This window comes from Heterodontus francisci, chromosome 22 (genome assembly GCF_036365525.1).
Source record: "Heterodontus francisci isolate sHetFra1 chromosome 22, sHetFra1.hap1, whole genome shotgun sequence".
In the NCBI taxonomy this organism is placed as follows: domain Eukaryota; kingdom Metazoa; phylum Chordata; class Chondrichthyes; order Heterodontiformes; family Heterodontidae; genus Heterodontus; species Heterodontus francisci.
Genome location: NC_090392.1, coordinates 76125243 through 76137756, shown reverse-complemented (window position 1 = coordinate 76137756; position 12514 = coordinate 76125243). Strand labels below are relative to the sequence as shown.

The window sequence follows — 12514 nt, the reverse complement described above, 5'->3', positions numbered from 1 at the left end:
ACTTGTGTTCTCATGTTCACGGTGAGTCACCTGGTAAGTCACCCCTCACTAACAACGGTTTCTATTTCCATCCTCATACTGTCACACCCCAATCCCCCGGGGATCTATCTTTGGCCCTTTTCCTTTTTCCCTACTACATTCTGCCCCCTCAGTGACATTGATTTCATCTCCTTTCCCAGCCAATGTCCCAAGCTGTTTGCAACCTTAGAGTTCTATTTGACTGAGCTGAGCTTCAGACCCCAGATAACCCCACATGGTCACTTCCACCTCTGCAATATTGCCTCTCTCCAGCCATACCCCAGCCCACTCCACTACTGAAACAATTATATGTGGCTGTCTCACCTACAGATATGGCTATTCCAATGCTCCATTTGATAGCCTCCCATCCTCCATAAACTCCAGCACCTCCAAAGTTCTGCTGGGCTTATCCTGTCTCACACCTTGGGCAGCATTTTCCCTGTTGGCTTCTGAACCTCGCTGTCAGGCTCAAATGTAGGTCAGAAGCCCACACTGTGTGGGGAATAGTCACTCATGGTTATCTGGGGCAGCCAATTAATGGCCAGAAACTGGGCTTGCTGTCCAATTAAGGATGGCTGACGTGCTCTTGAAGCTGGAGGGCCAATCAGAGGCCTTCCAGCTTGAAAGCAGCATTAGGCTGCAATGGAAGGTAAATAAGAGAGAGTGTGCTTCAAAATGGCGTTTGCAGCCAGGCCACCACTTGGGGTTGGGTGGGGGACAACTCCTCTGCAGGGTGGCCTATGTCTGCTGCTGCACCCAGGCAGGCATGGAGGGCTCTAGGCCTGCCTGCACTTCTGCACCACCCACCCCCCTCCCCCACCCCATGCTCGCCTCCCCACCCACTCCAAGTCTGCCGCTGGGTGGTCGCCTTTAGCCAGCTAAACTGGTCCCACCATCTGTAGGAGCCTAGAGGCCAACTGGAAAATCCCAGTCAGCCTCTTTTAAAAGGCCTTAATAGGCCATTAATTACTTTAATCGGCTACCTTCCCCTTCTGCCTCCGGGAAAATGGCTCTGGGGAAAGATGGAGTTGGGGAACTGGCACACAGGCTGGTGGAGCTACTTTTAATGCCCACCCTGCCCCAGTGGGGCCTAAAAATCAGGCCCGAAGTTTCAATCACCAACTTTCTGGAATTCCCTCCCCAAATCTCTCCATCTCTTACTTTTAAAAACCTCCTCTTTGACCCACAGTTTTCTGTCCCACCTTCTAATCTCTTTCCCAGGTTCAACATACGTTTTCCATGCACCTATTTGGGAAATTCAACTTTGACATTAAATGTGCTAAATAAATGGAAGTTTTGTTGCTATTGGACCATATTATTCTGTTAACTGAATTATTAAGGTAGTGAAATAGATCATTCTTTAAAATTTGAAATGACGAATTTCACAGACAATTCAAAGATCCTTTGATTCACATGTATGTTCAGTTTAAGGTTATTTTTGTCGAGCTTGCACCTAGGCAGTAGACAACCACAAGACTGTCTATACAGTTTGCAACTCTAGCTAACAGGTGGGATCCAACATAACATCTGAAAAAGATTACAACTTATCACCAGAAATGACACTCTGAAAAAACAGTTGTCTGAAGACAGTTTCAGAGTGACACCCTTGATAGTTTAATTTTTTTTTATAAAACAAGTATGTTTAACACATCTCACAATGTGGAAAATGATCCAAAAAAATTCAATAATAATTTGCAATTGACAGAAAATAATGTCATGTAGATGCATTGTTCTGTTGTTAGACCCTGGATTATTATATTTCTAATTGCTCGAGCATTTTTGTGGCAAAGAAAAATTGAAAGGACTTCTAAATTGAAAGTTTTATTTTAAAGAAAAAGATGGATTGGAAATGCTGTTCGGCAGAATGGTGACCCTCCGGTCATTTATACCGCTCTCAGGAACTGGCGTGGCACAGATTTGTTTATTTGAGTCCTCAGAAGGTGAATGAATTTCACAAGGTGTGTTCTCAAAGTACTGCATGAAGGTTTGGGGATTCAACAACAAAAACTTTCAATGTTGTGAAATGTCCCAAGGCCCTTCGCGGTAACTTAATAAGGCAAAAATTGACACTCAGCTAAAGAAGTAGACCTTAGGACAGGTGATCAAATGATTGGTCAAAGAGGAAAGTTTCAAGCAGCATTTTAAAGGAGGAGGGAGAAGTAGAGAGGCAGAGTTCTGAGGATGTAATTCCAAAGCTGAGGTCCTAGGCAGCTGAAGCTACGGCCGCTAATAGCCAGGTGAAGGGAGTGAGGGATACACAAAAGACCAGAGGTGAAGGAATGCAGACTTCCACACAGGGAAGGAGGGCCTTCACTCATCTCTAGTACTCAGCTTTAGAGTGACAACAGGCAAGATACCCCACATTTTGTCTCTGACTTCGCAATGGCACAGATAGGTTAAAGAGAGAACATGAATCAAATGCCACACTGCATCAACGTTACTCTTTGCTTTTAGTCAATTAGTCTTTTTTTCAGCCTCTAGTTTCAGAATTGTTTTTACCATCTTATATGACTCCTTATTGTTTGTGCTTCTGATCCACCACTCGATGTCCAAGTAACCAGTTTGATTTGATCTTGGGCTGTATTTACATGGCAGAATGACCTTATCTCCAGCTCGTCGCCAAATTGCGCTGTAGTTTTTTGTTTCAGGTGCCGCAGTGTCTGGTTACGGAAAGAAAAAAAAGTATTAAGCTTGTAAGAATTGTATGTAGTGTGTTATATCACACCTGCCGGGTGCATGCACATGTGGCTTGTGTACACAACTTCCCATTCTGCTCCTACATTCAGTGGAAAGCAGCAAGTGCAGATAAGGCATTTTCACCACAAGGAAGAAATGTAGTTATCTCTGTGTTACCCTGTCAAGACTCCTAATGCTTGAAGTCAGAGAAAAGTTACCATCTTGTCCTCTCCTCCTTCAACTTCTATGTGGCATGGAAAACCAGAAGAAAAGATATCTTAAAAAGGGAAGGGTTTCCATATGAAAGAAAGACTTGCATTTATATAGCGCTTTTCAGAATCACCAGATGTCTCAAAGCACTTTACAGCCAATGGAGTATTTTTTTGACTATAGTCACTGTTGTAATGTAGGAAGTGCGGCAACCAATTTGCACACAGCAAGCTCCCACAAACAGCAATGTGATGATTGACGGGATAATCTGTTTTTGTGATGTTGATTGAGGCATAAATATTGTCCAGGACTTTGAAGTCGCATCATGGGATCTTTTATGTCCACTTGAGAGAGTAGGCAGGGCCTCGATTTGACATTTCATCCATAAGAAGGCACCTCTGACAGTGCAGCATTCCTTCAGTAACCACACTGGAGTGTCAGCCTTGATTTTTGTATTCAAGTCCTGGAGGGGGGTCTTGAACCCAGAACCTTGTGACTAAGAAAGACTGATGGAAAAACCACAGAGGAAAGTGCAAGGGAATGAAATGAATTTCCCACTTACAGATTATCCGGCCATTATCAGATTGCTGTTTGTGGGAGCTTGCTGTGCACTAATTAGCTGCCGCATTCCCTACGTTACATGGAAACATGGAAAATAGGAGCAGGAATAGGCCATTCAGCCCTTCGAGCCTGCTTCGCCATTCATTATGATCATGGCTGATCATCCAACTCAGTAGCCTGTTCCGCTTTCCCGCCATACCCTTTGATCCCTTTAAACCCAAGAACTATATCTAACTCCTTCTTGAAAACATACAATGTTTTGGCCTCAACTGCTTTTTGTGGTGGTGAATTCCACAGGCTCACCACTCTCTGGGTGAAGAAATTTCTCCTCATCTCAGTCCTGAAAGGTTTACCCAGTGTCCTTAGACTATGACCCCTGATTCTGGACTCCCCCACCATTGGGAACATCCTTCCTGCATCTACCCTGTCAAGTCCTGTTAGAATTTTATAGGTTTCTGTGAGATCCTCCCTCACTCTTCTGAACTCCAGCGAATATAATCCTAACCGACTCAATCTCTCCTCATACGTCAGTCCCCGCCATCCCAGGAATCAGTCTGGTAAACCTTCGCTGCACTCCCTCTATAGCAAGAACATCCTTCCTCAGATAAGGAGACCAAAACTGCAGACAATATTCCAGGTGTGGCCTCACCAAGGCCCTGTATAATTGCAGCAAGACATCCCTGCACCTGGACTCGAATCCTCTCGCTATTAAGGCCAACATACCATTTGCCTTTTTTACTACCTGTTGCACCTGCATGCTTACCTTCAGCGACTGGTGTATGAGAACACTCAGGTCTCGCTGCATATTCCCCTCTCTCAGTTTATAGCCGTTCAGATAATAATCTGCCTTCCTGTTTTTGCTACCAAAGTGGATAACCTCACATTTATCCACATTATACTGCTTCTGCCATGCATTAGCCCACTCACTCAACTTGTTCAAATCACCCAGAAGCCTCTCTGCATCCTCCTCACAACTCACCCTCACACCCAGTTTTGTGTCATCTGCAAATTTGGAGAAATATAAGATGATCACTAATAAATCCAATTGAAGAATTCAGGAGAAATGTCTTTGCACAAAGACTGGTTAGAATGTGAAACTCGCTGCCACAGGGAGTGGTTGAGGTGAATCACAGAAAGTTTACAGCACAGAAAGAGGCCACTTGGCCCATCGCGTCTATGCTGGCCAAAAAGACAATGCATTTAAGGGGAAGCTAGATAAACACATGAGTGAGAAAGGAGTAGAAGGATATGCTGATAGGATTAGATGAAGTAAGGTGGAAGGGGGCTTGTGTACGGCATGAATGCAGCATGGACCAGATGGGCTGAATAGCCTGTTGCTGGGCTGTAATTCATTGAATGCTGTGTAGTAAATTGGAACAGCTCGGTGCAAATCAGTTTTTTTTATTATTCCTACATGGGATTTTTCTAGGATTTTTTTCCATCTTTATTGTCTCTATGCCCTTGTTAAACTTGGAATGTTGCTGGTACTATAGTGCTATTTATCCCTTTAAAAATTCAAAGGTAATTTCCATCATTTTGTAGAAATAGGAAATGTCGCTGGGGCCACATCTGGGTCCAATGTACCAATAATATCCTGTTATGTTCTGTAGTTTCAAGTTATCTAACTTCCTCACTTACACATCATTCTAAATTTAACTTTATTGCTGTTTTTAAAAAAAATCTTTCTCTACTTTATCTTCCTTCCTCTTTATTTCAATTCCCCTTTAGATTTATGTTCTTCACACTGAAACCGAAGCATATTCAGAACCGAATCCTCTGCACTCTCAAGGTATTTATAGGTTAGTGAGTGATAGACAGGTACAAATGGAGTTGCTTGTCTCCTCATGACCGCTAAATATTAAAAAAAGCTAATTTTTTTTAGAAAAGTACCAAAATCTCCCCTCTTCTTCTGAAGGCACTCACTCATCGAGTTTCACAAGTTCTGGTCTCCCTCTGGTCGCTCTCCCCTCTTCCTGCAAGATGCCTAGTCAGAGATGACTGAATGGGAGGAGAAGGTGTCTTAAGTTGAAACTGACACTCTCCTCACTAACACAAGAATAAATGCAGGTATATACACCTACACATACTCTTACCAGCAAACATCAGGCATTGCATCCAATTGTACTGCTAAGAACAATAAGAGAAAAATACAGCGGATGCTGGAAAGCTGAAATAAAAACAGAAAATGCAGGAAATACTCAGCAGGTCTGGCAGCATCTGTGGAGAGAGAAACAGAGGCTGGGATTTTACGCTGGCGACAGGGGTCTCAACGTTCAGGAAAAGTGATGCCGAGAACCCCACGTCACCTCTTCTGTGGAAGGCCTGTCGAGTCTTAGGCACTTAAGTGGACAGCGGTAGGCCTACCACAGGATCAAGTCCCGCCCTCGGAGAGCTGCAAGCCAATAAGAGGGCGGCAGCTCTTCCTCTGAGCAGCGCCACCGCGGAGGTGGCAGCTGCTGCTGGTGCAGCACCTACCCCAGGCCCAGGAGCGGCGCTGGATCCAGGCCACAGGTAGGTCAGTTCGGGAGGGGTCTCGCGAGGGGTGTCGGGGGCAGGGGTGTAGGGGGTCAGTACCAAGGGCAGAGGTTGGCTCTCAGCAGGCACCCCCCCACCCCCCACCCTTTCCTGATTTGGGTCCCTTGTTCAGGCACTGTGCCTTTTAATGAGGGACATCCCACCCCACCCCACCCCAACCCCGGAGCCAGGAAGCAGCATGTAAGGTTTCTCGTGCCCTGCTTCTCGTGCGACGACAGAGTCAGCCACCACATGGCTAATTACTGCAGCGGCGAGATGAAGCCCTTAATTGGGCATTAATTACCCAGTTAAGGGCTTCAATTTGGCAGCGGGAGTGGAAGGCTGCCCCGGTCTTAACTTTGGCAGTGGTGGAAAGGTGGCGGAGGTGAGCATAAAATTTTCCCCAGAGTTAACATTTATGGTCAATGACCTTTCATCAGAACTGATAAGGTCATTTGATTCAACCAGGAAATATACCTGGGACTTTCCTGATCTGTGTCTGTCAGTAGCACATCCCACTGCACAATTATCCACTGGCCCATCAGGGAAGCTCACATTAACTATTAAAATAGTTATAGTTTTAACATGAAATGTGTTAACATATTTCCCTCTCCGTATTACTCATTATTTGCTCTAGCCATAGTCCCAAAAAAAATACAGGAAACACAGCAGACAATTTACACCCAGCAAGATCCCACAAACAGCAATGTGATAATGGCCCAGATAATCTGTTTTTGTGATGTTGATTGAGGGATAAATATTGGCCAGGACACCGGGGAGAACTCAAACAAAAACAGAAAGAGCTGGAAATACACAGCAGGTCAGGCAGCGTCTGTGGAGAGAGAAGCAGAGTTAACATTACAGATTGATGACCTTTCATCAGAACTGGCAAAGGTTAGAAATGTAATAGGTTTTGAGCAAGTGAAGGGGAGGGCAGAAGAATAAAAGGGAAGATCTGTGATATGGCAGAGGGCATGACCTCCCTGCTCTTCTCCAAAGGAGTGCCATGGGAGCTTATACATTCACTTGAACAGGCAAATGGGGCCTTAGTTTATCATCTCATCTGAAAGACACACCTCCAACAGTGTAGCACTCCCTCAGTAATGTACTAGACTACCAACCTTAATTTTTGTATTCAAGCCCTGAAGTTGGTTTTAAATCCAGAACCTTGTGTTGCATAGGCAAGAGTGAGCCAATAACTGAGCCAAGCTAACACACTACATGGAAATGTGGCAATTTTAGAATCAAATTACTTGGCTTTGTACAGATAATAAACCCCTGACTTTTCATATCAAAGACATTTTTAAAAATTATTTCATGGGATGTGGGCGTCACTGGCAAGGCCAGCATTTGTTGACCATCCCAAATTACCCTTGAGAACTGAGTGGTTTGCTGGGCCATTTCAAAGGGCAGTTAAGAGTCAACCACATTGCTGTGGGTCTGCAGTCACATGTAGGCCAGACCAGGTAAAGACGACAGATTTCCTTCCCTAAAGGACATTAGTGAACTAGATGGGTTTTTACAATCGATAGTTTCATGGCACCATTACTGAGACTAGCTTTCAACACCAGATTTTTCTTAATTAATTGAATTTTATTACATTTTGTTATTAATTAATTGAATTTAAATTCCACCAGTTGCCGAGTCCCCAAGGCATTAGCCTTGTAATTCAAATTTTAAAAATTGCCTGTGTAGTTCCTTTTAAAATTGACATTTTCTATTTCAATATGCAGCTCAGCAATGTATTGGAGCATTTAAACAGTTTGCTGCTGACTTGCTTAATGTGCCTCTGAATAGAGCACAGCTCACAGAATGAAGGTGCTACAAAGTGCAGTAGAGTGGACTGCTGCCAATTACTGGTGTGCATATTCCTGCCATAGTATACCGAGGGGTTGGAAACTGTGTAAAACAGCTCGGGCTGTATGCACCAGAGAATGTTTGACATGAAATGTAAATGTACATAGTAAATATAACTTGTAATGACAAGTGTAGCGAGGCACCTCATGTACTGCATTGAAAGAAACTGATCTGTATCTGTAATGTCCAATTTGAACTGCTCTGTAATGTACTTTTATGAATAAATTATATCTTTGGAAAAAAAGTGTATTTAATCTACAGTGGAAACTGCTGAACATTTAATGTAAAAATTACAGCAAAATCAGTGGAGAACTATTTCCTTCTCTCTACGGAGAACTAAAGGCCATTCAGTCATTGTTTATGCTCCATACGAGCCTCCTTCACCTTACTTCATCTCACCTTGCCAATATATCTATACTCCGAAAATGATGTGTTATCAAAATATCTATAACCTCAAACCCCTTCCTTCTCAACAGATCTTCATGAAGTATGGGACACATCTTGTTCAATTAGGAACTCATGACATTGAATTAAACTAAGGGATATGTGCAAAATTGATTCTACTTTGAACATCATTCATTAAAACTGTTTGGATAATACCAATCCCCAAAACTGTTGTAGCCCTCTGCAAAAGTAAGTTTTATAAATTCACAGCATACTATGCCTGAGGCATAAAGTCATGGGTTTAAGCTCCTTCCCAGGACTTATCTCATAATCTAAGTTGGCACTCCAGTGCAATACTGAGGGAGTGCTGAATTGTTGGAGATGCTGTCTTTGGATTGAACGTTAAACTTATGCCTGTCTATATGTGCAAGTGGATGTAAAAGATCCCAACAAAAGATGCCTTGGCCAACATTCATCCCTCAAGCATTGTTACCAAAAGAGATTAACTGATAATGTCACCCGATTGCTGTCTGTAGGACCCTGCTGATTGCAGATGACCGAAGTGGTTGATTACACTGCAAAAGTACTACATTAGGATCAATTTTAAATATTTCCTACTGGGATGGAAAGAGCTGGAACATGGTCAGTTGCCTATTTTATCCCCGGGCTGATTTGCCTTACTATTGTCTCTGATGGGTGGACAGATGACACACTATAGAAGGAAACAGTTAAACTCAACCCCAATGTACGTGAATTTCCTTGAAATGTCCTAAGGACATGAACAGAGCACCATAGAAATGCGAGTTACTTCCTTTCCAACTTGTTAAACTTAATGTTGAAAACTTTAAATGTGCTTTTCTGATTTCTCCTAATACTGAAATGTCACCATTTAACAACTGTAGATCTTAACCAAGTCATGATCTGAAACATTTTGCAGGGAGCAGGTCAATCAGAAAGTTTGGGGTGGAGGGCAGTATTGGGGCAGGGGGGGATGACTGGGGGTGAGGAGAGTGGGGGTGGTGGTGGTGGTTGATATGGGGAAGGCGAGAGGGTTGGTCGGGTGGGCTGCTGGTTCAGCAGGGGGAAATCAGGTGTCTGAGGAGGGGCGAGGTTGGAGGCTAAAGCAGGGTGGGGGTGGCCAGACGGGGTGGGGAGCGTGGTGGGACAGGTTGGGAGGGGGAACGAAGTTCAGAGGATGGGGAGATGGGTTGGACGACTCGGTGGGGGGGGGGGGGTGGGGGGTGCGTGATGGGGTGGATGGTCAGTGGGGGAGTGCACGACTGCGGAGGCTTCTCAGGCAGGCAGCTGGATCCAGGGGGTAGGTGCGAAGGTACTTACTCCCAAGTCCGTCAAGTCCTTGGTTACCTGACACTTGGGAAATCTGGCTGAGAGCTGCATGACAATGAGACAGGAAGTCTTATGAATACATTCAAAGTTCCAGCCCACCTCCTTGGATCAACAACCCATATATCTTCCAGCCTCAGCTAAAAGCAGAAATGGATGGGTTGGAAGTGGGTTTGGGACAGGAAGAAGATTTTTCTAACATTAACCCTCCACCTGGCTCAAACCCACCCTTTCGCTTAGGTTAAAATTCAACCCGTTAACTCTTTCTCTCTCCACAGATGCTGCCAGTCATGCTGACAGCTTCCAACATTTTCTCCTTTTATTTCAGATTTTCAGCATCAGCAGTATTTTGCTTTTGTAGAATGTCATTGCTGTTTCTATACACTTTGTAGGTATCAAGGAAATAAAACTTGTTGTACGACAACAACAACTGCTTGCATTCATGTAACATCATTAAAGTAGTAAATTGTTCCAAGGCGCTTCACAGGAGTGTTATCAAACAAAAATGAGCCATATAAGGAGATATCAGGACAGGTGACTGAAACTTGGTCAAAGAGGTAGCTTTTAAGGAAAATCTTAAAAGAGGAATGGGAAGTACAGAGACGGAGAGGTTTAGGGAAGGAATTCCAGAGCTTAGGGCCTCGGCAATTGAAGTCACAGCCACAAATGGTGGAGCGATTAAAATTGGGGATGTGCAAGAGGTCAGGATTGGAGGACTGCAGCTATCTCGGAGGGTTGTAGGGCTGGAGGAAGGTCGCAGAGATAGAGAGGAATGAGGACATGGAGAGATTTGAAAACAAGGATGAGGATTTTAGAATCAAGCATTGCTTGACCGAGAACCAATGTAGGTCAGTGAGTACAGGGTTGATGAGTGAACAGGACTTGGTGTGAGTTAGGATAAGGGCAGCAGATTTTCCTAGTCAGTTCATTGATTCAAAAAAATGGTTTCTCATCAAAGATCTCCCCTCCCATGCACTTACTCACCTGAATATGGTGTTTAATTGTAGCTTGAATAACTTCAATGTTTTTGCCTTCATGAGCTTGCGGGGCAAGTTATTACAAAAACATCATTGAGTAAAGACATTTTACTTGCTAAATTTCCTTCTCACCAATTTCCATGAATGCCCTATGGTTTTATTTTTGTTTATTTTGAAGAAGTACTCTGGCTCTATCTGATATAAACAGTTTAATATTCATTTATAATAAAAACAAGAAATGCTGGAACATCTCAGCAGGTCTTGCATCATCTGTGGAAAGAGAAGCAGAGTTAACGTTTCGGGTCAGTGACCCTTCTTCGGAACACTTCGAGTCAGTGACCCGAAACGTTAACTCTGCTTCTCTTTCCACAGATGCTGCCAGACCTGCTGAGTGGTTCCAGCATTTCTTGTTTTTATTTCAGATTTCCAGAATTTGCAGTATTTTGCTTTTATTTTAATATTCATTTATTTCAGTGAAATTTCTGCTACGTGCAAATTGCATTGATGCAAAGCATTTTCAGTGCATACTGGTGTGAAGGTGACAGTATAACTCAGGAGTCAGGTCAGTGATCTGACTCCCCAGAATGTTAAACCCTGGCAAGATAAATCCAGCTCCATGAGATATGTTCAGATCATTTAAGCTTCGCACGAGTATAACTGTAGCTAATATTCTTAAATTCCCAGGCGGTCCATAGGGTAATTTATTAAAGATCCGTGGCGAAAATGTCTAACCCACTGTTCAGCTTTTCCTTAACAATTACATTTGACTCATCATTTTTGCAGAAGACAGTAATGAAATCCGAGACGGATCCGAAACTGGCATATATTATAATGGGAAATTTCAATTTTAAATCAGAATTTAAAAATCTGGCAGATCTTTCCATATTAAAAATCATACCTACTTCAAGACACCAAACATTTTGGAAAATCTTCCATTGTAATTTAAAGCATTCTGAATATCTCACTGTGACCTCCTGATGAGTGAATAACATTCTATGGCAATTTGTTCATTGACCAAAGCAGGATTTGACAATTTTTTAATCCTATTTCATGATAAATATTGAAATCAACAAAGGATGTCGATGCTTCACGTACTAATACGGCTCACGTTCAAACTGATAATTGTCTTCTTCATGTCTATGGAAAATAATGGCTAACTTTTTAAGATTTAAAAGAATAAATAAAGTGAATAAAAAAGTTAATTAAAACAAACTTACCTGCTGTAAAACACAAGAAGAAACTAGTTATTAAAGAGTAGTTTCTGTACATCATGTCGGGTTCAATTTCCTCAGATAAGAATCTGACTTTTTGAATATGCGTCACTTATTTTTCTTCAGAGTAATTGCTGGAAAGATTTGCAAATCTTGTTAAAGTTAACAGTTGGCAATTGCAAACTTGCGTGAAAGGTTTAAAATGATACTTTGGGATGTGATATTTTCCCCTCTGATAATCAGAGATACTGAGCAACAAGATCTAAACCAGAGATGTTGTTCCATTACTAACCACATCCCACTGCTTGTGCAATTCTCACAGAGACCTCACTTAGAACTTACTACACCAGTTCCTGTGATCAGAATCATAGAATCGTAGTATTAAACAGCTGTGTCGACTCTTTAACGGAGCTATCCAATTAATCCTACTTCATTCCTCTTTCCCGAAAGCCCTGTAAACTTTTTCCCTTCAAGTATTTATCCAATTCCTTTTTGAAAGTTACTATTGAATCTGCTTCCACCGCCCTTTCAGGCAGTGCATTCCGGATCACAACAACTCACCCTGTAAAAAAAGTTTCCTCCACTTAAATCCAATGTGTTGGAATCACTGTTAGAAAATGTATTAAATTTCATTCCCTGTTGATTCTTTAGTTTTTAAGCCTGTCCTGTTCCATCCAGGCAGGGGTTTTTTGTATTGGTAATGAAGATTTCGATTTGACAAAAATCTTTCATAGCTGTAAATGATGCCGGAAAGGCCTAGCC

At 42.7% G+C, this 12514-nt stretch overlaps 1 protein-coding gene across 4 annotated transcripts in view; it reads right to left on the bottom strand.

Moving 5' to 3' along the window:
- Positions 1–12044, bottom strand: part of LOC137381458 (coxsackievirus and adenovirus receptor homolog) — a 59928-nt gene extending 47884 nt beyond the window's left edge. For all 4 annotated transcript variants that reach the window (XR_010977181.1, XR_010977180.1, XM_068054079.1 and 1 more), the window contains exons 1-2: positions 11759–12044; positions 2518–2678 (exon numbers count right to left, since the gene is read on the bottom strand). Coding sequence is in view for 2 of the 4 variants with exons in the window: in XM_068054079.1 (XP_067910180.1) it covers positions 2518–2678; positions 11759–11813 (216 nt within the window). In the remaining 2 variants the exon portion in view is untranslated. The remainder of the gene's footprint in view (positions 1–2517; positions 2679–11758) is intronic.
- Between the last annotated feature and the right edge of the window lie 470 nt (positions 12045–12514).